Source organism: Amphiprion ocellaris, chromosome 12 (genome assembly GCF_022539595.1).
Source record: "Amphiprion ocellaris isolate individual 3 ecotype Okinawa chromosome 12, ASM2253959v1, whole genome shotgun sequence".
Lineage (NCBI taxonomy): Eukaryota > Metazoa > Chordata > Actinopteri > Pomacentridae > Amphiprion > Amphiprion ocellaris.
The window spans coordinates 24,298,005-24,325,313 of record NC_072777.1 but is presented as its reverse complement, the minus strand read 5'-3'; the positions used below and the strand labels follow the sequence as shown (position 1 = coordinate 24,325,313).

Sequence of the window (27,309 nt, the reverse complement as noted above, 5' to 3'; positions counted from 1 at the left end):
ATTCATTTTCAATTACTATTCACTCTTGGTCTGGATAAGGCTTGAAAAAAAAGGAAATCACAGTGACTATTGGTCACACTGACTTAATCCAGCGATGAGTGAGGAAATGCACGTACAGAAAGCCATGCAAAAATTGTGCTGGGTGAATGAGGAGGAGGGTGAAACTATTCATACAAGTTAAAAATACATATTTACATATAATGGTATGGGGTCACCAAGTGTAGACCCAAAGTTAATGAAAATGAATAATGGAAAGTGTGCATTAGGCAACTTCAGTAATTACTGTGCTACTTGGCCAAGGTGATTACCCAGAAGGGAACAGCCAGAGGACACTGCAAAGAAGTGGGAACTTTATCCTGTTCTTACCAAATGCTTGTGTGTCCTGCCCTTGATCAGTGGGGGATGTTAAAGTGAAGCGTTAACATCCGATTAGGATGGTTGGAGAAGTGAGTAATGGACCTGTCTTTTAGAACAAGATCTGTATGGTTGCCTCTGTGCAACACTGAGAGATTGGTGGTTTGTGGTCATTGCTCGGCCTCAAATTTGCTTAGCCTGAGTTATGTCCTTGTCTGTGTCGGACGGCGATGGGAATGGAGTTAAACAGACAAAGCTAAGTTTGGGAAAGAATTTTAACATTCTAACTGCGGCCGCCGAATTTATTCAGGAGACACTGGAAAGACAAAAAAGACCTCAACAGACTTCAACAAGTCCAGAAGGAGACTGCCAGGTTAGTTTTAAGATGCCAATACCACAGCAGCATTGCTGAAATGTACATTCCCTGTTCAAGTCAGACTTCACCCTCTATTTATAAAGAACGGTGCACCCCGTTCATTCTCTGACCAACTGCAATATCCAGATCAAATGCATACCTGCCCAACACATTACTCAAGTGACTGCAATTTAATAATTCACCACGCAGAAAGTTGTTATTTTTGCTGCAGCAGCAAAGTCCCCGAGTCTGCTGAATTTAACACGAGTATGTTTTATTACCTGTGAATTCAAAGTTGCCATTTCTCTGTGGAGTTTTTTTTGGAAAAGACTTTGACAAGGCTGTGTAAAGGTGCCCTATGCAAGTCTAATCCGATGCTTCTTGTTCATTCCGTGAATATCTCATGGTCCACAACCTGTCTGTTCTGAATGTGCACTGAAATAAAATCCAATGTTCCTGCATAGCCGCCGCTCTGTAAGTAGGAGGCAAACAAAATGTCTCGGACCGATCTACACAACACTATGACAATGTGTCCTGTGCACATTCATTCTCATGCAACAGGCGGTAAGGCATGTACTCACTATCTAAATATGCAAACTAGTTAAATATCAACAACATTTCTACAGAACTACAGCATAAAAAGTGTGTCTCATATTGGCTGGAATTCAGCACCATGTAGTGAATCACCTTACAGCCTGTGAAGACACTGTTGAAATGAACATCTGGAGCTTGATATGACTCCACCAACTAAGAAAATCCCCTGCAAAAATCCCCATAAAGAATTTTTTTTTTCAACTGGAACATCGTCTAATGTGATGTCTTTTTTGAATCCATGAAACTTTAATATTTGTAAATTTTTGTCCCAGTTTCTGCAAAAACTAGTTTCACTTTCCTGACACTGCCACAAAGTAAAATCTATAAACTGAGCAGGAACCTGTGGAGGTTCAAGAGCGGGAAACACTAATGCAGTTGGCCGCGCAACATTTGGCTCATCTTTGTCAGCCATATCCAGTGCTCTTTAATGCATCCAAGGCTCCTGCTCTGAATCTTATAAAAGCCCTTCCAGAGACGGGTGTTGCAAATTAGCATTTGCCATAAACACTATGTTACTTGCACTGGACAGCTGTTTGCAGTTTATTTATGTATACCGCATCTGCACTAAATAAATCATAAAATAAATCAATCAGTAAAGTTATGTATTATATTTCCTGTTTTGTACAAGCAGGAAATGACACTGGCCAGATTAATCAGGGGCAAATATTTGTTTTGGCCTCTATTAACCTCACCATCCTACCCAACCACCACTATCCTCTGTCACTCCCTGGACATCGAGCTTCACCCATCATTTCAGTTGACGTTTAGCTTTGCATATTCACAAATTTGTTATTCATGAGTTGACAACCAGTGAACCAGGGGGGTTCCTTGGGGGTCTGGGTCCCTGGGGCAGAAGCACCAAACTAGCCTTGAAAATTAAACAAGCCATATACCGATAGAACCTGCAACGTAGGAATTAAATTTTAATTTGAATAGAGCCGGATTTATAAATAGTTGTGTCTGAGGTCGACTTTTTTTCTTACTTTTTTTTAAAGTAGTGTGTAGCTATTTTATTTCTGCTCCACACTGCATTGGGGTAACATAGTATTCAAGTACAGTTAATTAGTTACACTGTATGCTCAAGGCAGGACTAGATTGACAGATTTAGAATACAGGAGTACATAAGAGAACACAGAAAGTCAATTCTACTTCTTTTCCTCGAGCTTAAATCCAGCTCTGTTACCATTTTAGCACTGGGGCAAAAAGGAAACGGCTGACTCTCTGATCTAGCTCACACACTAAGGGGGCAGTTCGAGACACACCCGAATACTGAGAACATTTCTTCCAAATCTGTCATGCAGTGAGAGGAAGACAGCCGGCTGAAGTGCATAGACAGATGTTTGAAATATACCATTTGTGGGACATCACAGCTCATTAACAGATGATTTTATAAATCCATGCTGTTTTACTATATTTTTTCCTGCAACCTTCTAGCTCAACCAGAATTCTTTCTTCATGGTAACACTGAACAACCAGCACAGTGGAATTAAAGAAACGAAGAGAAAACTTTAGGACAGAAGCAGACGTTTCTGGCAACTTAGACATACCTGTGTATGTTGAAATAAATAGGGGAAAAAGTTTTGAATCAGGCCACGACAGATTTGTTGCTCAGCAAGCTGCTTTACAGACAACCATAAATAAGAAAGAATCATTTTTCATATGGAATTTATGACATTAAATCCAAACTGCAATCCGTTAAATCCTCTCTTTGATTCTCTGATTTCATGCATAGACAAGCCAATGCAGTGATATAAAATTCTACTATTTGCATAATATCTCACACACACACACACACACACACACACACACACACACACACACACAGATATACACATTAGAGATTCTGACTTGGCCTACTTTGGGTGCACAGGGAAAAAGCAGCGCTGCTCAGGATGTGGACCAGGCATGCATATTTTCCTACACATGCATATCTGATTTTGTTGTTTTTAATCAACAGAAAACGGGTGCAAAGTAAATTACCACAATCTGAAATGCTAATTTATCAGCTCTCCCTAATAGATACGTCAAATAAAAAAAGAATGACAAAAGTGTTATGTGTAACAACCGCAAGCCTCTGGGCCAATCCAGGGCTCCTGCGACACATTATCGGTAGAAAGAAGGCCCACAGATAAGGTGCAGAGATTATGTTTAGGGGTCCTGTTTACCTCCACAGATAAAGCAGAGAGCTAACATAAGCCTACTGCGGTTTGCCACTCCCCCGTGCACAGTACCTGAAGGCTAAAGAACAAAAAGAAAAAGAAAAAAAACCACCATCCACCGGCACCTTGAAATAAGCATGTTTGAGAATGTATCTGGAAGTAAATGAGCCCCACCCATCAGACCGAGTCCCTGTGTAAATAAGCCATCAATGGCTGTCACCGAACTGTTACACTGGCCAGGACAAATGAAGACACAGGGTGCTGCACGGGCTGCCGCTGCTGACTGTAATTGCAATCTTTCAGACGGGAAATGGCAAATTGCTACTCTCATCATTAGCAACCAGCTAAGACAGAAAACAGACACGCAAGCCTGCAAACATAATTAGAATGACATACTGGGAGGCAGGGGAGCCGCTATGGAACACATCTGGGGCTTTCATGAGACCAAACTGACTGAACAGGTCTGGACAGAGCATGTTGTTTTTTTTTTTTCCCCCCACTCGAATGTGCGGCTGTTTAAATGCAAGCGATCCGAGCTGTGTTTACCTAGCAACGGCATGGCAGACTTACTTGTGCAGGCCACAGACGCAGGGTCAGAGAGTGCTCGGTAGTAGCCGTCCTCGCAGTCGCAGCGCCAGGAGCCCTCGCGGTCGTTGAAGCTGTGCGCCGGACACCGAGAGCACTGCAGGTCCTGGGACGAAGACTTGTAGAAACCACGACCACACGCTATGGAATGGAAAAAGAGAAAAACACCGAGTCATTACCAATGAATCTGCACATTAATCTCTTGATAAACGGATGAATAGTTTCATCTATAAACTGTTCCACAGCCCAAAGTGATGGCTTTAGACGTCTTGTTTTGTCCAACTAAGAGTAAAAGCAGAGAAAAGCCAAGAGAAACACAAACTACCAATAAACACATTTGGCAAATTTGCTTAAGAATATTTAAATAACTTCCAATTAATTATCTACCAATTGACTGGTCTCAATTTTTAAGAAAAAGATGACGGAATAGGGAAGTGGATGCCAAGCTTTTTTGATTCAAATTCAAATTAAGACTGATCATTCTTTCAAAACTTGTCAGATTGATTCATTCTAGCAACCTTTAGAGGTCAGAAGAGGTAACATTTCACAAAGTTGGACAAAAAAAATATTCATGTAGTAGAACCTGTCTTATTTCCTGTCCAATTCATCATCTTGCAACACCTTGTGTCCCAAACCCTTAGTAGGAAATCACTGGCATAGAGAATTCCATCAGTATAAAAAGGAGTTCTGGGAGGACTTTTAGGAGTATTTTGGTTCCAAATTCTTGATCAGATTCTTTCATTTCTGGCTCAGCTGCTTGAAACGGATGTTCAACAGGAAAAGCATGTTTATTTCTCTTAAAACTCCTTGAAAATTAAGCGTTCTGGCTGTGAGGTGCCCCAAAAGCTCTCGGGTAGCTGTGTGGCATTTGGTTAGGATAGTCAAACCAATTTAGAATTTTTGAAACTGATACCCAACATGACGCATAAACACGTTTTTGAAAGAGATCCCGGTTTTAATATCGTCTTATCACCCAGTGCTGTAGGACTGAGAGGTCTGGGACTACAGTCATCTGGTGTTGAAGACAGCTAGAATATATTTCTAGATACAAAGTGAAGACAAACATGAGCCTTTGTCCACTTTCCAATCGGATTTTCCAGTTTAGTAACATGACTAGCTCTGTGAAGTCAAAGCTTTGTGTCACTCAGACAGGGTTGACTTTTACATTGAAATTCTTTACGGCTGTTTACCAGACATTCCAACACTGTTGCGGAAAGGGACATGGATATTTGGCATCTCATATGCAAGACTAGACACTACAGAAAGTTGTACTTTAATGTATGAGACTTCAGTTTGCTCTCTGATCTTATATCGGACGAACTCCCAAACCATTTTTGCGAAATATTTTCAGTGCTGCTGTTTTCCAAAATATGCATCTTCTGTAGTTAAATGCTGCACCAAATTATGTCTGTTTGATTTTTGAAGTGTGACTTCCAAAGCTGTCATGCCAACATGTTAAACTACCATTCGATTAATCATAAGAGCTTCAACAGAAGGTGACTGAACTTCTTTTTATGGTTCTTGTAGATGTTTCACCTCTCATCCATCTTAAGTTCTTGGATGAGAGGAAGAAATCTTCAGTCTTCAAGAACTAAAGACAGAAATCCGGTTACCGTCTACTAAAGCTCTTAGGATCACCATGACCTCTGACTAAGAGTCCACACAGACATTCAGATCAACAGAAAAACTGGCAGTGGTTGTGAAAAGACAGAGTCAGTGGAGGCATCCAGTTCATCTTTGCCCATGGGTCACTTATGGCTCAATATGTTCACGTTGGTAAAGAAAATGTAAACTATAAGATACTAAAATAGAACTTAAAGAGGTCTTTGGGATTCTCACAGCATCTCTTATTTGGTATATCCCAGCTGAGCGAGGTTCACACAGGATCACATTCACTGATGATCTCAGCCGTCATTACAAATCACTGAATGTCTGGAGGTGATATTAGTCCTGTGCAAACACAATCTGAAAGAGTCAGCTTCAGACCTGAATTCCCATCATGGAGAGGGCATGACAGAACAAACCACTCCACTCACATCTTGATGCAGCCGGTATTTGAACGAACTTGCCCCCCTTGGGCTTCATCAAGCAGGCTGAGCCATGAAACGGCATTTCAGATCTCATAATGAAGCATTCGCCCTGGGATAAACTACAACCTCTCACTTTGAGAGGGAAAATAACAAGACTATTTTTATTCTGATGAATCTTCGGGTCAGTGAGGGGGTTTGACTTGTTTATAACAAGTCCTATCTGTGAGAGGAAACATTCTTCAGTGGAGCAGGGAGATAAGAATACGCATCAAGTACAAGCACATGGATCATTTCAATGTTTCACCTTTGACCGGGCAGGTAAACAAACCCAAGGCTGCTGATATGACTAATGGAGACAGCTTCAATGAGCTTGTGTGGTGAAATAGTAATTTAGGAATTATGTTCTTAAACTCAACTAACTCATACACCCATCATTCTTCTTTAACAGTTCTCATGTCCCAAACGAGCCACGGAAGCAAGTCACGACAAAGACAGAAAAGGATAATGTAAAACAGATTCAGTGATTCATAGCAACCTCACTATGAATCACATGGTTAATGTTTAAACACTCGCAAAGTGTAAAATGTCTATTCTGGGATCTGGCTATTTTAGCCTGGAAGTCAGCTTAATCCACACTGGTCGGCTGTGTGTGCAAAACACAGCTAAGTCTGGTGAAAAACTGCAATCTAGGCCACATGATTTTCCTAAACAATCTGCAAGAAATCTATACTTCTGTGAATTGCTCTGCACACAAACTATCAAATTATACCAAAAAAAATGCATTTTTCATGAGCCACAGGAGGAAATGAGCAATGATTTTCATACTGGCTTTCGCCCCGGTATCAGATCTCAATTCGGTTCTGCTGCTTTTTTTTTCTTTTTTTAATTTCCTTCGGTCACCACATCTTGTGACAGGTCCGGAATAAGACGGCCAGAGGAATCAGAGTGTTGTGGTTTTAACACTTCCAGAGCGGCACAAAGAAGAGACCGAGACTTGGGGTATCCCCATTTCAGCGACATGAAAGCCCTGTCATTCTCTATTTATCGCACTGCCACGGCCTTGTGAAACAAGACCTTTTCCCTTTTTTTTTCCAAGAGGAAAAACGACATGATTTTATCTTTAATCTTTCTTTACCTTTTCGAGCCGGTAATTGAAAACAGAGCCATGAGGAGGCTTTTGAGCGGTGGGTCCCGAATGCTGACCGGGCGAAACGCATCCACAGGAGCCTTCCAAGAGCTTACTCATCATATTTAGCAGTTATTTACTGTATGTACAGTTCTGATGAGCGATAACGTTCGACAAACAGCAAAGCAAACCATGTCTGGTTGCAGTATCTGATACATAGTGTCAACACACTCCCCCCCCACAAGGATGTTGATAATGACACTGAAGGGCTTTCTGCGGCGAGTTAAAGATTGGCCAGATCCCACTGCTTTTGCCCACCATGCTGGGCTTTTAAACATTCCGATAAGCCGGCGTGTCTGTTTGCCTTTGGGTTTTCCGAGAGCTCATCTGTTGGGTGGCCGGTGTGCGAGGGGAGGAAAAAGCCAACTGGGACTGAAGCTATCTCCCACCGCGACCCCCACTCCAGCAGACAAGAGGATCCACAGTGCAGATTAAGATGAGTGCAAGGCCTTTGAGAGGGAGGCATTGGAAATTAAACCCAGTCTTAAAGGATAACTTTGGTTTATTACAACTTCACTCCTATTTTTGTACCTTTCACGGCTTTTTTGTTGGAGTTGTGCTCGTTGTCTGTCAACTTCTTCCAATCTGCACCCAAGTTTTGAGTAAAAATGGCTAAAATGATGTACCAAAATTTGAATGTCTACAGCTTCTAGAGCATTCTGACTGTATGCGTGAGAAGAAGAACTCTTATAGATTCCTGTGAATATGAAAGAAAACCTGGAGGTGATACAAAAACAGGGCAGTTAAATCATTTAAGTACCTTTTCCAATCCTCTAACTTTCACATTCATGACCCAACTGGCAGCGATCACCATGACCGGACAGAATGTGCTTGGTTGCTCTTGTGAAACATCCAGTACACACAAAATAAAAAAAGACTGCTGACTTCCTGAATGCCACAACACCTCACGTCCATGTTTCTTGACGTACTTTGTATGGTCGAATGGAAGGAAGGGACTCATAGACGCAGGGAATTTATAGGGTCAATACTAATTTCAACAACCAAACTCGGGGTAGCCCTAAAACCTCAGATCAAATATTTACTATAAATGGGGATAGTCATATGCCAACATCTGTTTTAGGCTTGTGAAAATGCAGAAATGATGTTCATCAAAAAGATTTTGCCTCCATCTGTTCAACAAACCACTTCACCTGTGGTGTTTTTTCTCACAGAACCAGCACTGAACTGCTTAACAATGCAGCTCTCCACCAGTACTTGTTTTTTTGTTTGTTTGTTTTTTTATTGAACTCTCTTTGCTTGAATTTCATTTGTAAATAAGATGCAACCCCAGTCCTTTTGTTTGATCCACTCTTCTCTAAGCAAAGAGTAGTAAAAATATGTTTTTAACAATGTTGTGATAATAGGCATTTGGTTTAGTTTAACCCTTTTCACCCCGAAGGTCCCTGTATTAAAATCGAACGCGCAATTTTCAAAGCTTAACAAACACAGCACATTCAATGAAGATGCTGCCTGGTAATGCTACGATTAAAATAAATGCAGCATCTGTTCCGCTTCATTTCTCTTGCATCAGATTGGGTGGAGTTCAATAACAGCAGTGTTTAGTGGCTCATTGTTATACGGCTGCTGTTTGGTTTTTCAGATCTGGTTTCTCTGGGCTGGTGATTGGAAGAAGGGACTCATTGTGTTTCAAAATTCATCCGTAAAGTCAAATGTCCTTTTGGCCATATGGTGGGTGTTATTGACTGAACTTCAGGATGGTTTTTCAGGTGGAAATTTCAAAAAATACCCAAGAGCTTCCGGGACCATGTACCAAAACATTCCTCTTTTACCACGGGGTGCTTTTGACCAGATTTAGCTACCTATTACAGGGCAGGTAGACAGAAACGTTGGGTAACCACGAATGTCATTTTCAACACATCTGATCTAAGTGAAGACTTTTTACTGCCTTCATAACAAAACGGATTTCATGCTAAGCACATGTAGAACGTGGGACGTTTCAAGGAGGCAAATGGACAGAAAAGACCAGAAAAATTTAATGTGACCAAAACCTAATCCGAATAAAATGGTCAGCATCAGCCCTTACATCTTTACAACCTGTCCGACTGTCTGTGTTTCTCTCCTCATCGCACTTCACTGTTACCAAGTTTCCCAAAATCTTAGAAATTGGTGAGTTTAATATTGTCATATTGACCCAAACAACAAAAGTAAGAACCCCCCTTTTTTCACTTTCACCCTTTAACTCAAGCTCACAAGCAAAACATGGTTCATTCTCCATGCTCTCTTTTTTCTTTCCCAGTGACAGCCTATGTGTTTATCAGTGCGTCCAACTGGGTTTGGCACCCGGAAATGTTTACAGAAGCAACAAGGCGGCAAATGAGGCCTCAAAAATCGAACGGCTGTATGACACGGGAAACTAAGTGTTTCTGCACCTCTCCCCACCACTGGCAGTGCATTGAGTGACAAGTACAAACACAGCCGTCCCGGACCGGCATTCCTGTCCCAGCGAGCCGCATACACCGAGTCGCTGCTGGCGAGTTCCCACTTTTACCGGCACCAGATGCCGAAGAGACGCTCTTTTGCTCAAGACGGGGTGATAGTGAGTGAGAGGCTCTTTGTCAACTGTCCCTGCAGCAAACGCTCGCTTTCTGCGGAAATATCTATGAAGCAATTACACCAAGTCCTTTCACCCGGTAGCGCTCTTCGCCTGACAGAGTGACTGACACCTCACTGGCAAACACTGACACACAAACATGTTAAAACATTGTACCAAACCCCAGACTCTTTACTATTTGCACTGACTTTGACAAGAGGACTTAAAGTCCAACGTGTAATTACATTTGTAAGGATGAAGTGTTTCAGAGTGACTCTTTGGGAAAAGGCCCATTTATGTAAGTCTGGTCTTCTTCTTCTTGCACAGATAAAGGCCGACTGCCGGCTTGTGCTTGTTGACACGGGGCCTGTTAAAGAAGCTCAGTGGCAGACACAACAGCAGGCTTATTTATGACACTGAGAAATTAGTCAGTCCTTAGAGAAGCGGGTTGAGGTTTAGCAGAGAGAGAGAGAGCGAAAAAAATACAAGACTTACATTCCAGGCAGTTCCTCGGCAAGCTACAGAGCCAGCATCTGTAATTTCCCTTCCAGTGGTCAAGCACTTTCATTCAGTGATATGTGGGGGGACAAGCTGCAGTCAGCAATTTTACACAGAGCAAGTAAGAGGAGCCTGAGAAAGGAGAGGTCCTCCGAGTAGCCGGATAGAGATAATCAAATGCTCCTGTGACTATGCTGTCTCAATCACTGCAGACACTGGCCCGGAGAGTAAAACAAAGCCTCCTTATCTTATGCAGACACACATACACATACAAAAAAAAACAAACGGATTTCTGTATTTTTGTAAGATCTCGGTTTATTTCTTTTTCGTCCGAGTTGAGCTTCTTAACATTCTTGAATTACATCCAATTTCTCTCACGCTTTGGCAGTGTCATGACACTCCGGGTGACGGACAGAGAAGGAGGAAGGAGGGAGAGCAGCACTGACTGCTTATGCGACAGCCTGACATATCCCTCTCTGGCCAAAATAGAAAATAATTATTTCTCTAGTCTAGGGGTGCACCACGGCACTTTTTTTTCCCCTCACTTAATCTTGTGCCTTTGCTGACAGATTGGATTCCAAATTTGCCTCTTTAATTTTCTGTGTATTTTGCAAGCGCCGGATGGTAAAATAAGTCCGTAGCATCAAGAAGCGACATTGGTCAGAATCGGACGAGATGTTGGAGCAAGAATGTTTGCTTTTGAGACCCCTGTGGAAGGGCAGATGATGATTTTTAAGTCACGTGGATACAGAAACTATATTGCAGCGTATTGCATGTGACCAAACCGGACCAAGAACAGCCAGTAAGATGTGGTTTATGTGACTTCGGGTGTCTGCAGAGATGAATGCAGTCACTATGTATGACATGAGCATACTTTGGGCTGCTCATAAAGCTGTTACTGTGAACTCTTGTGCACGTGGCCAGATGATGATTCAGACTTGTAGAAAAGCAGATGTGGCATAAAAAAGTGTTTTTCTCTTTGCATAACTCAGGTGTCGTATTTGCATCAGTGTCAAACTTCTGACCATATCCTGTCCTCAAAGAACTGGAAACTAAGCTTCCTTATTTGCTTACAACCCACAAATCCAATCAAGGTTAAAATCCTTATTACAACTGAGCACGGAGGGGACTAGCTGGTCCACGCAGGGCAGCTGGGATATTGAGTTTCTCCCCCATTCGTCTCAATATTGCTGCGGACGGGCTAAAAGTGAGCTGCAAGTGTGGGAATGTGGGAGATTCCCCCTGTATTTTTTTGCAGACTGCCAGAGCCACAGTGAGAATGACTAGCGTGGGCCTTTCTGTCTCCACGGCCCTCACATGATGAGTCCTGTCAGGGCCGGGCCTCCCCCCTTCTTCTCCCGCTGCCCTCCCGTCTGGCCTGATTATGTGTTAAATCCGCCCGTGTGTTGGGATGGATGTGGAAAGAATGCGCGCTGAAGGGAGCCTGAGCAGGGCGGCGGAGACCCGGAGAGAGCAGCCTGGAGATAGCACCCCATTAGAGTGATAAAAGAGGCAGAGGGAGGAGAACAGCCGACAGGACCAACATGCAGGCCCGGCCGCTGATGAATGCCAGGTGGAACGGGTCAAGCGTGATAAAGGAAACAGTTTATTTTCTTATTTCAAAAAACACCATTGCTTTCCGTAAGAAAAAAAAATGCTCACCATGGCCGAGGCTGCTCTGATAGGGAAATGTCTTTATAAATATCAGCTGTAAACACAGCCGTGGTACAATGTGGAGCCTGTCGCCGATGGTTTATGAGGAGGTTTCCTCTCGGTGTCTTTTCTTTTGTCAGCGCGCACACGGAGCTCCGTATTTTAGGGGATTTTCTTCAATATTTCCAATCTTCTGCAGCTGATTACAGACTTTTTGGCACCAATACCAAACCGGCACTGTTTTGAATACCTGACTTCATTACGAAGGACATGTTTTTCTAGCTTAGCAATTTCCGTTTGCTGAGGAACACCATGGGAGGCGACGGTCAGAAGCTTTAGACAAAATGCTACTTGGTGACCCTAGAATATTTTGTCATGGAGGTTTCTCATGCAATAAAAGAAGCCCAACTTCTAAGAAGCAAAGCTGGATTACCAACCAAGCGGGCAATGCACCTCCACATCTCCAGGGGCCTCAAAAGCTTTACTGTGTGTCAACTAGCCTGTGCAAATTTGGGAATTTGCACGAATAAAACCCAATGGCGGTAAAACCTCTAAAACCGTGTCTTCCTTCTTGGCGCCCTTACAAAAAAAAGTAATTTCCAAAGCCTATATTTTATGAGCGCTGTGAGTATAGCATGTATATTCCAACATGAATGTGTTAAAGTGTTAAAGTTTTCACACATTCAACCTGTGGCCAGAAAATATTCCAGCGTAGGAATACCAGACGCATCGCCCGGAGAGTGGGAGGGAACGGGGGGTTAATTGGGGCCTGGCAGCACAATTCTTTTCTCCTTGGCAGGTTAATCTGCAGATGCTCAAATGTTAAATGTTTGCTAAACACAAGCAGCTGCACAAGGTATTTTGGAGTCAAAAACCAACTGATTTTAAATGAGGAACTACCTGTTTATAGACAAGGTAACTGAATAATATCACCAGAAACTGGATGCCAGCTGTGTGTTGGATACTTTTTTTTTCCTGATACCCACTGCTGCATGCATGCAAAAAAAAAAAAGCCATTTTCACCCTCAAACATGCCTGATCGCTTCTACTATACTGCAATTCAATGTTAATACTGCCATAAACATTCTCTGTTGGCTATTTCAAAATGTCCTGTGTCTGGCTGGATGTTCAGACAACCATGAAATGCTATTTAAAAACCCAACTCCCACTTTATGTTTTCCAGTTTTACTTTTCAAGGCATACAATTAGGACCATGACCGTGCGTTAGGACTATAGAGAAGAATGTCAATAGCTCACACGCAGCTTATTTCTTATGCATTAATGTAGCCCAGGGCCTACTTGCATCGGTCTTATTAGATGTGACTTATGTTCTTTGCTTCAATGAATGGTAGGCATTGGTGTGGACATTCATCAGCCTCTGTTTACTGGCATTTTATGCATGCTGAACTATGGCTGCATCTCTTTTATGGACTGAAGCCTGTGGTGTTTTCCCCTGCAATGTAAGAGGCAGTATATCTTGTGAGTAATTTCAGAGAAGCGGAGACAGGTAGAGCCAGGAAAAATCCTCGCTGAGTGTATTCCTTCTACTTTAAAAGCCAAAGGACAGCTCGATTGATCTCATCTCGTGGACTTTTATAGCTGCAATGGTTTTTTGGAGAAATCAAGTGCACCTTGAAGGAAGACATGAGTTATTTATTGGGCTTACTGCAGTGCTTGCTAATATTATGTTTACAGCTTCGAATCACCTAAACTGTATTCAAAGTCCTCCAATAACATGCAGCAGCATTCTTTCGGTCTTTAATTTTTACCTATTTAAACATGTTTGGTTTTTGATCACGAGTAACAAAGACTGCAGCAAGTGTTTGATGATTTTTTTTTTCTTTTCCCTCCGAGCCCGGTGCACTGCTCTAAACCTTTTATTTTTTTTCTACCGGTAAAGAAAGAGATGCTCAGCAGCTGGGTTTTTGCCCGCAGACATGTTAATCTCCTACCTATGAGGATCGAAACGCCTAACCAGCTCGGGGAAACTGTGGCAGAACACACAAACAAAAGGAAAAGAACTGCTGAAAATCTCTTCACGGGACCGAGGTAGAGTTTCAATGTCAAACCCCTTCCAAACAAACTCATTTCCAACACCTCCCATGGGCTTTGGAAGAAGAGGGAGGGAGGCTAGGCTACAATAAGGCCAAAAAAAAAAAGCAATTAAAAGGAGCCACTGAAACATATATTAAACCGGGTAAAGAATCTGATGTCATACTATGCTGGATCCTCCCTCCACCCCATGCATACTTGGAATGGCTCTGTCTGGCTGCTGCTGCACTCCACACATCCGCACAACCGACCCATTCATCCGAGGTACCTGTGCTTAGCGGGAGATAAGTAGCTTTCCATGAGAAACAAAGAGAAGATTAGCATTCCCTTACACTGTGTTGGAGGGCATGCAGCTTTGCCCTCTAAGCAGGGAAAACCCGAAGGAAGTGCTTGCTTGGTTGTACATAGCAAAGATCAAAGCCAGACACTGATTAAGTTATACTAAAATTCAAGCAAACGCTCCTACTGTGGGGATAAATCTAATGCTACAGCCAGTCCAAAAAGTTGAACCCAAAAGTGGGACAATTTGGAATTAAACAGCAAAACTAATGAAAGCTTTATCAGGTCAGAGTCAGATATTACTGTCACTTTGGGTAATCTCAGTTTATATTTGCGTCAGATTACCTTCAACAAGCAACTTTAGCATCATTAATTATATTCAGCTTCACCCAAAATTACAAAATACGACGTATTTTTACATTTGCTATTATTTCAGATATCTGACTCCAAGATTTCTGCCTCTAACCCAATGAGCCAAATCTCTGCTTAACAAATAGTCTCCACAAAACTGTTGACAGCATTTTCTTAGGTTTTTCCAAATGACAAAGATATTGTTCCTTTTAAAATGTCCCCCTTTCGATCCACTGAGCACCATGAATGATGTTCATTCTCTCTTTATTGTATTGGAAGGGAGGCAGTAATCTCAGAAACCAACAGGCTGAAGTCAGTCTCTTTTTATTTGATTTAAGAAAAAGGCAGAATAACACCAGTCTTATTCTTTAAACCTTAATATTTAGGATAGATCTAAGATTACAAAGTCGAGACTATCAAACAAATGCATCTACTAAGGTTATGAGTGAAATTTAAAGTAGGGAGTAATATGATCTCTGGAAAGACAACTGCTTCAGCTGCATTAAAGTCACCGCTGACAGCAATACAAATGACAAACAACAAACTCCAACACCTGTTTTCTCTTTCGGCGCTTCTCCTGATTTACCGCATGGATTTAGAGGTGGAAAATGAAGGGCATTTTAAGATTAAGCCCAGTACATCAGTGAATTTACAGCCTCTCACTCTGCCAGAGCTGCATTGTGAGTCGGTGCACAGTCCTCCCCTAAGAGGTCTCTGCTTCTTTAAGTTATCATGCGGAGTGAGCTTTTTGAAATGGATTCTCAGTGACATGGAAAATGTCCCTGCCTAATTGTCTTTTGTTTAGTTCATTTAACTCACATGGAAACAGGAGAGCGGGCCCTTAAGGCCAGCCAGGCAAGCTACCTTTAATGGAGGGGAGGTGGTCAGCTCTAAAAAAGAAAATAAGGGGGAGCTGTTGCTGAAAGACACTGCAGATGAGGCGAGGACTCTACATTCTGGGGATGAAAGCACGGGGTCTAAAGGTCTGACCGATCCAAAGCCCCCTGCAGCCCAAGCAGAATCGCCGCTGAAAATGTCCCCAGTCAGCAACTGAGCATTATCTCTGAATGGTGCCAGTGCCTACTAACCCTCCTGAACCCGGCCCCGCCCATCCCGGTCCAGGCCTCCCTCCACCAACAAACCCCTCCTCTGGTCCCAGAGCTGCGACAGAAAGGAATGGAACAATGTCAAACCAGTCACCGCTGTGGCCGGGCCTCCCGATGACACACAAAGGCACCGGTTTGGCCTCAGATGCCAACGAATGCTTGTGCAGATCTGGAGTGCTCTTAAAGGGTTGTTTCAGTCAAGTAACAAAACACATTTTTTTCTTGTCGTGTACCCTGGGGAGCTTTTTTTTTTTTTTTTTTTTTTACTGTTCTCTGACCAAACAATTCAAAATCCTCACCACATAACTAAATCAGCTGCAGCCCTAAAGACTCTCAAACGCTGGCACTCCCCGTTTTACAATTCATTCTGAGGCATCTCTCTGGAAGAAATAGGCGAATTTCCTGCAACAGAGCCATCCTAAGCACATTTAAAGTTGTGCTTCCTCCGCTCTGGGTGTGGGGGGGGGGGAGTGTGAAGTTATGTAATAAGTTATTGATTTTTCTCTTAAAGGAAGATTGAAGCGCAGAGCCAGTGGTGTGAAGCATCCCAGAGGATCAGCTCCACTGACAACAGGGGCCCTCCCCGCTGCCTCTTAAGGTGGCGAGACCCCGGGCCCAGTCACATATCACTTTCACCCTCATGCCACCGGGAAGACAACACAGAACACCAAAGACATTGTCTTCTGACATGGAGTTCGCCTGTCTGATCACATCCCTCTCAACCAGTCGCCAGGCAAGCAATTACAAAAAAAGACATCTGCGCCACAGTTTGGATAGCTAAAAAGGGCAAAAGCTTAGAATTGCAAGAGGTATGGAACCAGGGATCGATGGAGATGTCTGAACCTGTTAGTGCAAGCGGAGATGAGAGCGGCTGCTGTGGGGAGGGCTCCTTTGTCATGCGGGGAGGGGGGGGGCTGGAGAGGTGACTCTTCTGGCCATCAGGGGTCAACTGCTGCGATCATCCATCTTCTTTTTTGACAGCGTCCTGTCAGCCGGGGTGCTCACGTTACTAAACACAACCGGCAGGCCTCCTTTGTGGCCCTGTGCTGGTCTGCAGCCATGTGTAAATGAAGTTAATATTCACTGACCTCATGCGTGGTCAACTGTGGCCCTTGGTGTCACCTTGGAAATAACGCTATCTGACGCAGAGTCACAGAGGTCTCTCTCTTTCTGGGGGTTACAAAGTCTTTAAACCGTATAGCTGACCATATGCCTTTGTTTGCATCAGAATGAGGAATGTTTACTTGGATTCTGTCCATTCATGTGAGGCAACGTAGGGTCACAAATTTGGACTGGCAGGTCAGATTCCAAGACCTCAATACTGATCACTCACCACTTGCCCTTTTTTTTTCCCCCCCTTGCTGACTTGAAATAGTGTGTTTTGCATCAACTATCACACCCTTTTTTCTTAGAATCAATCAAACTTGAATGCACATGTTTCAAGTATCAGCATACCTGGAAATATGTCAATCTCTGATTTACGCAAAGTTACTAAACATCAATAAATCTGCTTCGAAATGTACTTTTAACATCATCAATCACAATCAAATGCAGATTTTCTCTTCTATATCATAAGTAATCCTGTTTCTTAATGTCTGCATGTTCAATTTTAAGCAACATAATCCTATCAAGTCAACAAGTCAGTTTCAGTGCCATATGTGCTTCTTTTGATTCCCTTTCCTCTGTCCATTCGAATTTGGTGGTTTTCTATGTGTTACTAACCTTTACCAAACAATTTCTTATTCCATAAAAGTTGCATTTATCATAAAATGTCTGCCCTACATCATGTATAGTACAACTGGCATGCCGGCTGTGGCTGTTTCTGAGTGGACTAAATTAGACTGAAAATAACAGCACTCGCCTGCCTGCCTGCCTGCCTGCCTGCCTGCCTGCCTGGCGAACACAAGCTGTGACTTTGCCATGAGCCTGCTACTGAAGAGAGTGAAATCTGAACAAAAGAGTTGAAGAGTTAAGAGTAAAGATCACTAAGGTTGCTAACATTTGCAAATATATCTCCATTAGATTTGTCTTTTAATGTTCATGAATGTGTTTTCTGAACGTGCGCACGCCTTCAACGTTTAAGTTAATTGAGCTTTTACATCAATTGCTTGACATTCACGAGTGCATGAGTCGGTAGCTGTAGGTTATCAGCAGAGGTGACTGACGGATCCATTACACCGAAAGCCTCTTGTCCTTCACCGAGATCAGTTCTCTGAGCTGAGATTGTGTGTTTTAGATCACCTCAGTGTGACGTCTGTAAATGTGGAAGCCAGCAAATAACTAGTCATGAGCTGCTTTTTGTCTCCTTTGCTTCATAAATAAGTGCAGTTAATATGAATATCAACTTAGTCAAGCAACTTTGTGAATGAGCCTCAGAGCGCGACTTTTTCGTATGTAAAAAGAGGCATTTGTGTTTAATTTGATGCGTTGACAGGGCGGCCGGATCCCACAGAAAGAGCTGCTGGCTGGGGCTGGAGCGAATGTATCCCAGGAAACAATCTCTTCTTGCTTTTACGTCTCCTTTGCAAGCATGTATTTATAAAAGGGGGGTAGCTGGATGTGGAAGTAAAATAAATACTCTTTGTCGCAGGCTGCCAAATCACAATTTCAAACATTCTGCCCTCTTTTCATCCTCTGAGGAAGTAGCTGCGGTTTTAGTCGCTACTAATGAGAAGAAATTAGAACTGTCGGAATAGATGTACATCTGTTCTGCAGCAATATTTCACCTTTTTCATTGGGTAATTTGACCGACTATTGTTCTCTTTCCTACAGAAACCTATTATTTGCATTGTTCCATCCACCTCCGTACAGAGAACTAGTTTCTATCTTCTTCTTCTATCAGCAGATTGCTAAATACAAAACTGCCAAAATTCGGCTGATTACCAGCTTTTCAAATTGTTGTTCTTATATTCTGTGATATGACAGTGAAAGTCTTTGTGGTTTGACTGTTTTTATAGACCAAAGACATAAATCGACAAGTAAAAAAAAAAAAGGACATGTATTAATGAGTCGTAAAAATGTTTAGCTATAGCACCATTTTTCTATATATTTACTGACAGACAAAACATCATCCTGTCCAACCGACAGCCCAAAAACAGAAGCAAATTTAGTCTATACCGGTATAAAACGAAGGAAAGTTGCATTTTTTCCATTTGTTAAGTTGGAGCCAGTAAATGTTTGGCATGCTACTTGATAAATAACTTAAACTGCTATTCTATACTATATAGGGGGTCAGTGCCAAACAGTTTTGTCTCTGCGCATCTTAGTCTTGGATTCCTCCCCTAAGTGATCAATTTTAGAACACTGCCAACTGTATTGGTAGAAGCATCCTGAGCAGAGAATACTACATCTGTGCATCTGACTGCTACCTGCCAGGCCAAGACAAGAAGGAGGAAAAAGCCTGTGGGCTGTGGAAGAATGCATCTATTCACAGGAAGCACACGCTGGCAGTGATCGGATGAGATCCCATCCATCACCAATTTATTTCAATCTGGACTGATTCAGGTCCATTTGGGTCTCCTGCGGATTCGGCACACACCTGTCATTTGCATAATTAAGCTCCGGAGCAGTTGTGAAAGACAGCCATTTGGTGTATTAAATTCACACCTTATCAATCAGGGGAGCATCAAGATGTATGAAGACCTCCTGACTCTTGGCTTCCTGGCTTCATTTGAAATGCTAAATGCAGCTTTTTCTCTCCAGGCATGAGGCTTGGCCTGGGCTACCCGGGCTGCCTGGTGGCTTCCATACATGTTAGCTGTCGTGGTCAGACCCCGACTGCTCAGCCTTTTTTTTTTCCTTCGGGGGCCTCAATCATCAATCAGTCTCCAACTAACTTCTGTCCAACTCCCTGACAGTTGAGATGGATGATGCCAGCATCTACAGGATGCTGTATCCTCTCATTAATTCTCTTGTTAGCATGCACCGATAGCAGCGAGATGCTGGCTTTTTTTTTTTATCAGTTTTTCACCAGATAGGAGGCCTCTCCCCGTTTTTGGGCAACAGTCAACAGTTAATCATTTCTCAGGGACTGGTTACTTAGTACCACAATGATGTGATGTGTCAAAATCGGACAACATACATTCCCGGGATTGAGCGAAACAAAGACGCCAGTGTCCTCCCACAAGAGCCCTCTCTCTGTCTAAACGACTCAGTGGCTCCATTGCAACCAGTAGCCAGCGCTAAACAGAACCGGCGGATGAATGGGCGCTATTTTCACAACACGCACTTCGTCGCAAAATGAAGCCCTCGCAGGCTGCGGGGACACTTCAACTGGCCTTTTTCAACACCCATTACACTGAGACCACTGAACGAACACAGCGGGCAGAGAAGAAGAGTGACATTTACTGCCACAGATTGCCACACAAAGAGTTAAAGACAGACAGACAGACAGACAGGGGGATGGGGGGGGGGGCTAGGAGTGAAAGACAAGGGGTCCCTCTTTACTGACGGTGATGAATGAGTGGATCACAACAAGTTTGGGGAGAAGGCCTTTCGCATCCACACAGGGGGCTCCTCAAGTGACATGACTGACAGCTGGCCTCACTTACTTCACCTGCACCCACCCACCACCCCCGGCTGTATGGTCCACTCAGTGTCCATGTTAGAATCACAGCACAGCACATGGAATAGGGCATTACGGACCACTTTAAAAGGTCTGTTTGCGCTTTGTCAAATGGCTTAACTGCATCTAAAATCATCTTTCCATTGTTGGGTTTTACAAAAGATGCGTCCAACAACTTTAGATCATGTCAGGAGACTAAAAAATATGTTTAAAGGGTTGAATGACCATGTATTGGTTGCAGATTATGTCCTAAATGATAATCAGAATTATTTGTCATGACTACTCATTGATTTCAAGGATAAGGCATTTTTTTTGCACTTTTTTTTTTAATTTAAAGAAATGGAACACTGATTTCACTTGTATAATGTGCTACAGTCCTGCTAATATACAAATCTTTGCACCACAGTAACAAAGTAACTTTTCTATATATTTCCTAGAGGCAAAAAATACACTTCCTGAACATTTACTTAGCAATAAATTATTTACAGATGCTTGCTTAATACCTCCATTGCAGGTTAGTGTATATGCTATGTAGACAGATGTGCACAGAGATGCCTCTAGTCTCCCCACTCAGATAATGCAGCACACGCAACTTAAAAAACCTGTGCAACAAGAATTTACATGGAAAGAGTGAAAAAAGGGGTTCCAGTGTTAGATTTTCTCAACTTTAAACCAAGTGATTTTATCTACAGTTTCTGATGAGTGGAGTCTTCTATGTGCAGGATTTTCTATGAGCGAAGCATTTCAAACACTAAAATCACAGCTGACCACATAGATTAAAATATATGGTAATCATATTCAATTAATTTTGCATCCTTAGTGGGAAGTCACCAATGTTTAAATTCTGGTTACGCCACTTATCCCTAAAAGCCTGAACTTGCTTTAGACAACGTACCTGTTGGATCTGCTAAACAGAATCAGTTTAATTTGGAGCAATTTTTGTAAATTTCCAAATCAAACACACAGAAGGGCCCTCATCTGTCAGCTGTGTCGGGCAGTAAAGTGGTTTAAACTTATCTTTCTCCAAATATCACTATTAACGACTACTAAAAATGCATTAGAGGAGAGACTTTCAAAAGAGTCTGCTTATCTTCATTTGTGACATTCTTTGTCTCCCCACTTTGGCCCATAAGTGGCACTATTCAATTTTAAGTATATATAACCTTTACAGTAAAGGTGCAGCTTAAACCATGAGGTATCATTAGAGAAAACCCCCTGAGCGGAAACATGATGTAGATGTATTTTGCAGCACTAGGACAAGCCACTCCGAGTTTTTTTTTTTTTTTACGGTCACACACACTTGGACTTATTGCTCTGCTGTTCAGCTGATAGAAATACTTTGAATAGCTTTTAGATTGTTCGGGGGGAAACTACTGAATGGACAATTTGATGTCAGTGGAGCCAGTGGAAGAAGTGCTGATGGTGCACCGTGATTCTCATTTTATTTAGATTAACTACCCCTTAATACAAAAGCTTCTCATGCCTCAGTGGAGATAAAGCTCATAAAAGTGCAGTGTCAAGACTGGAATTTGATCCACATACACATTAAGCAGCCTCCTTCCTCAGGCTTTAAACAACCTGAGCGCATACTCATTGTGCTGCCGCCCGTATCTGCGCTTGTGTGTTTTAGTTGACACATAAACAGATTAATTAATAGAGACATGCAATAGTCGTCTGTTCTGAGGGCTTTGCACCAAGACACAGTAAGAAAAGGTGGATAAAATTACTCTGACAAGCCGGAGCTATTGGTTGTTATGCTGCATTGCTCTCCCTGTGGAAATAAATCGTGGGCTTTCTTTCAACCTGAGGGCACAAGTGGATCTTACATCTATGCATATTAAAACAACAAAAACAATAAGACGGAGCTCCGTGGGGTTGAATCAGCGATAGCCCGCTAACATTAGAGACACGGCACAACTTGAGGCAGGCTGTGTTGCTCTAAATTACATGGCCTAATATATTTCATTAACACACCTCCCTCAGAGGGGTCCCTAATGGATGACAGCGTGGCATAAAAGCTTGTCTGCCAGGGACACTAATTTGTTCTTAGAGGCATTCCGTTCACTTATTACTGGATGCTGCCCCTTATAAGCTGCTTAGATTGAGGTTGCCCATTTTGCAAAAGAAGAAAAAAAAAAAAACACAAGGCTTGGCTGACAAGCCAGGCCACTTAAGTTCTGTGACCTAAGTCACCCCCTTTTAATCCACAGTGATTTCTATCTTTCGAGTCAGGTGGCCACTGAAAATAATCCTTTGAGCATTAGGAGTGACAGAAAGCATATTATTGTTAACTGTGATGGCACGATCCAGCGGCACAATAACGCAAAGAGCAAACTCTTCCTGTTATGCTCCTTCATAAATATCCTGAGGACTAAACACCACAGTACGACGGCTATTTGTTTTCCGACTCTGTCAGGGTTATTTGGCCAGGACAGAGAGACACCGAAAGACTGGCTGGACTTCCTCGAGACCTGTGTATTCTGCTGGTGATTGTCTTGGCTCCCAGCCAGTTAGAAAGAGAAGGAGTGATTGAGCCGAGGAGCTAAATTCAAGTTATTATTTAATCCCAGTGCCAACAGAATCATGCAGATAAATTAAGAGCCTCATAATCAATTAACAGCAAATCCAATTATTACAGTGAAGATGTCTGGCCTTAATATTTTATCCAACTTTACTGCTGTCAAATCAGCCATTTTAATCCCATTTGCCAACCAACGATTCAGCCACTGGTGCCTAAATTGTCATTCACCTGCTTTGCATAATCAAATCACAAATGCTCCCCAGTTTTTTTTCTTGGCACACCTTTTGTTGTGTGGAATCCAGGATGCAGCTGACTAATTTCTAGACAAGAAACAACTCTGGGAAATGAGTAAATAAAATGACTCCTAAATATGTTTTAAAAAAAAAAACAAAAAAAAAGTAAAGGCACTCACGTTCACATGCGTCTCCTTTCTGATGAAATCCAGCTTTGCATATACATTTCCCAATGGGCACCAGCCATTCCCCCTCAGCGCTGCAGTGCATCTTGGGCGAGTTGTCGGCCTCCTCCTCAGCGTCGCTCACGCACGTGCCCTCGACCTCCACCAGCGAGGAGAACTCTGATCCCGTCACGGTGTCTGGGAACGTGGCCAGGTTCTCGATGATAGACCAACACTTCTTGTAATAAACTTTGACAGAGACCAGGGCAATACACGCCCCTACATCCTGGAAGGCCAGGTAGAAGCCTCGCCTGGACAGGGGGCCAATTATGCGCACTTCTGTATTCAGCTTCATCTTTCTCTCGCCCAGGTCGCCCTGAGTGAAGCTTTCATCTGCAGCGATCGTGTCAATTTTCACATACTGGTTCTCCCTTAAGCTCCTGCCCACCTCCGAATCCGTTTCCTGGTAGTACAAGTTGAATGTCTCCTTGCATGTGCCCACCACACCGGGTAGGCTGTTACAATCCCTCAAGGTGAACTTCAGTTCCACAAAAATTCTCTGGGCATCGCCCTTCTCTATCCAGTTAGTCCGAAGCCAGTTATTCTGATTGGGCTCCATGACTTGGCAAACTTGGTATGTGCGGATGGGCGTATAGTTCTCATCCAAGCCACTGATCTCTTCCCACTGAAACAAGATGACACACATTTTAAATGAATGCACATAGAAGGAAACGCATTTAAACGTGAACACCACCAAACAGAGATATACATCTAATGACTGGCAATCAAACCTAAACTGGAGATGATTACTCTGTAATGAATATGACAACGGTATATGAAATACTGTCATTTCAGTCAGTGCTGTGTACAATAAACTGCAGAGGAGGGAGGCAGATTGCGTTTTTTATCACACAAACGCATCTTTAAAGAATGATTGTGCTCGGTTTATCTGCTTGTGCTCACATTATTTATTTAAAAACTTTCTCTCTGCCTGCTTTTAATCAGACCAGCAAGTTGGAATAGGTTTGCTTAAGGCCTTTTGTGCTCTGAATGTCAAAAGCCGAGAGAGTTTAGATGCAGAGTCTCTTTTGCATCCTTTATCTCATTGTTCTGGTCAGACTTTTGTGAGCAGAGGAATACAGCAACACAGTCCTGTGTGGATGTGTCCTTTCAATATTTTTATTCCTATCACAAACACGAGACATCGCAGAGAGAATGTGGGGGAGGGGGGTGGTGGGGATCTACAGATATGGAGTACATCCGTGCAGGTGAAGCAGAGATTCTGCAGACTTACCCCATTGGGAGGATAGGAGATCCACTCCAGTTCTGTCTGCTGTGCCTTGGAGTCCAGCAGAATCACTAGTGACAGGAAACCAAGAGGCAGGTGGTTAAATCTCACCGGGGTTCCGGGCCTCGGAATTACTGACAGGCCACACATCTATATGTATAGCGCATATACCTGTGACCTAATTTCTGCCAGCAGCAGCTAATGCGAAAACATGCAATAAGAACGTACACACTGCAGCAGACAGGTCCTCATGTCTGCGGGGGAACTTTTTAGGAGACGGATAAGAACACTGGCACTGTGTATAAAGAAGAAATAGTGTGGAAAACACAGAATGTGCTCGGCGTCATTACGCACGAGGTTTTACGCGCGTTTAATTTATAATTTGGCGTGTATTAAAACTCATTTTTGAAGTGGAAGTTGTTGCGTTAAGGTCAAAGCAGCTGCTTCCACCGGCGACGCACAGACACCTGCTTAAGAATGAAGGGTATTTTCCGCCACAAAACTATAGTGACACCGTCTGCGACATGCCGCTTCGTTTGCAGTTGAAATCAGCGGAGAAGAAATTGTCAAAGCAGCCTGCTTTATGTTCAGGACGCGTGCGAGAGCGCAAAGCGGCACCGCGGCTGCTTTCATTAAAAAAAATGAAGGAAGTTGTTGAAATTGTGTTTAATATCATCAGAGAGTTCCATCATGTGAAGGAGGCGCAGCAGCCAGGGCGCATCGGCATAAAAAAAGAAATAAAACAATAACGGTATTAATGCTCCGGTTGTATTTTTACAGGACACTGTGTGATATGGAAAATCCCGCATATAAACACCAAGGAATTACAATTCATATCAGCATCCGCGCCGCGCTCCGTTATTACACTACGAGTTTTTGGTGTGACAATCAATACCTGCAAAGTGAATTTCTGTTTTTACGCATGCACCAATTTCCTTAATTTACCAAATGCCATCAATTAAAGGTGCCATTTCCCAGCGTTTTGGAGTTACCTAAACCCTCTCTTATTTTAGGGGCTTTTATTGCCTTGATTCTGACCAAGTTACGCGTCAGAACACGGCTCCGCATCAATATGCTGTATTTTCCTTCCAAGAAACACCACCAGACAGGACTGTCAGAGCCGAGGCCACTTTGGAGGAAAGCAGCCCTCCGAAACTGCGTCCTGATGGACGGGCGCACTCACTGCTGGAACGATCGATCTCCCTTATATTACCTAGTTTGTCCTGATAGATTGTTAATCTACAGCGAGAGGGCTAATTGTGCCGATTGCGCACTGGCGCTGGAGTGAAGTAAAAACGGGAGCTTCTGCGTCTAATCCGCGTCCTACAGCGTTTAACCGCCGTGCGTAAAAACACCGAGAGGTCGCTCGCAAAAAAAAGAAGAAAAAACACAGCCAGACAGCGCTGTCATCCCCGCACGTCCGACTCCATCTGACATCCAACATTTTTTTTTTGTTGTTGTTTTAAATTGCAGAGAATAAAGCGTAAAATAAAGTCAGTACGCTGTCTGCTGGATTTAGACGCATCGCTGTGGATTGTGGATGTCTCCAATATGCGACAGGATGGAAGAAGAGTCCAAACTTTAAGAACTTACCTTCCTTCGCGTTCTGTGCTTCCCCGCTGTCCACATAACAGCATAAATGAAGGCAAAACGTAATCCACAGACACGGAATAGACGTGGAGAGCATGGTGCAGCTGCGGATTTCAATCTAGACCGTAACTCGCTTTGCCACCGTCTCGCGTGCTTCCCATTGACGACACTAAACCGGCTCTATGTACAACAATCCGCTGGTCCCCACTCAAATAGCGTCTGCTGCCGCTGGGAGGAGACTCGGGCTCCGCTGCTGTCAGTCAAGCAGACGAGCGGAGGGATTATCCAATGGCAGCGCAGGAAAGAAAACGTCACGAACGCGCAGAGCCAATAGGCGCCTTGGAGGAGTGTCTCTTTTTGGTGAGGGGGAGCCCGGCGCAGGAAATGTTACCACGACTTAGATCAGATATTTTTGGGTTGTCTCTTTTTTTCTTTTCTTTTTTTTTTAAGGAAAACGTTGAGGGATGCTCTAGGAGGCACATCCATCCTCACTCCACCACAGGCTGCAGAAAGAAGAGCTCCCAAATATGAAGCTCTACAGAGTAAAGAAAAGTTTGAAAACTCCCCTTCATTCCCCTATTATGTCAATTTTGCAACTTAATTAAATGCTCCTCTGGCAAACAGTGTGGGCCCAAATACAGTCAGCGAAGCAGGGGGAAAATGTGAGCCAGAAGTAACAAAACCACAATAAATTCAGCTTTAATTAAAGACATCTGAATAACATCTGATTTAAAGGAGTTTATTAAAAAGAAACACCACATCAGATGCTGAACATGCAGCAGTTAGCTTATCATTGTTTTGCTATGCAGGAGTGGAAGTAAAGAATTACAAATACTCTTGTTACTGTGATTAAGTAGTTTTTTGTTTTTTTTTTGGTTGTCTTGTACTTTTTGGAGTACTTTTTCAAATCTGTAATCTTACTTTGAAGGGTTTGCGTAGCACATCCTAAAGTGAGGTTAAATCTAACAAGTCCATTTACCTAGTTCCCCAGTTTACCACATTGCCAGAAGACGCCTCATATTCATTTTCATAGTATTTGGATTTGTATTTGAAGAGATTTATTGCAAACTAAACTCCTGTTTTTCGATTATTTTATGCCGCATGTCAGGATCTGAATACAACTGTCTAGTTGCGAAAAACATATCAGTTTTGAAGAACTTGACCAAACAACTAGGCTTGAGAATAAACTCCACATG

At 42.9% G+C, this 27,309-nt stretch overlaps 1 protein-coding gene across 7 annotated transcripts in view; it reads right to left on the bottom strand.

Moving 5' to 3' along the window:
• Positions 1-26,305, bottom strand: part of epha7 (eph receptor A7) — a 94,627-nt gene extending 68,322 nt beyond the window's left edge. For 5 of the 7 annotated variants that reach the window (XM_023275739.3, XM_023275736.3, XM_023275740.3 and 2 more), the window contains exons 1-4: positions 26,117-26,304; positions 24,530-24,594; positions 23,251-23,920; positions 4,033-4,188 (exon numbers count right to left, since the gene is read on the bottom strand). In XM_023275739.3, coding sequence (XP_023131507.1) covers positions 4,033-4,188; positions 23,251-23,920; positions 24,530-24,594; positions 26,117-26,210 — 985 coding nt within the window. In that variant the 5' untranslated portion in view covers positions 26,211-26,304. Of the gene's footprint in view, positions 1-4,032; positions 4,189-23,250; positions 23,921-24,529; positions 24,595-26,116 lie in introns of all 7 variants that reach the window. The other 2 variants (XM_023275735.3, XM_035950712.2) reach the window with 1 other exon arrangement.
• Between the last annotated feature and the right edge of the window lie 1,004 nt (positions 26,306-27,309).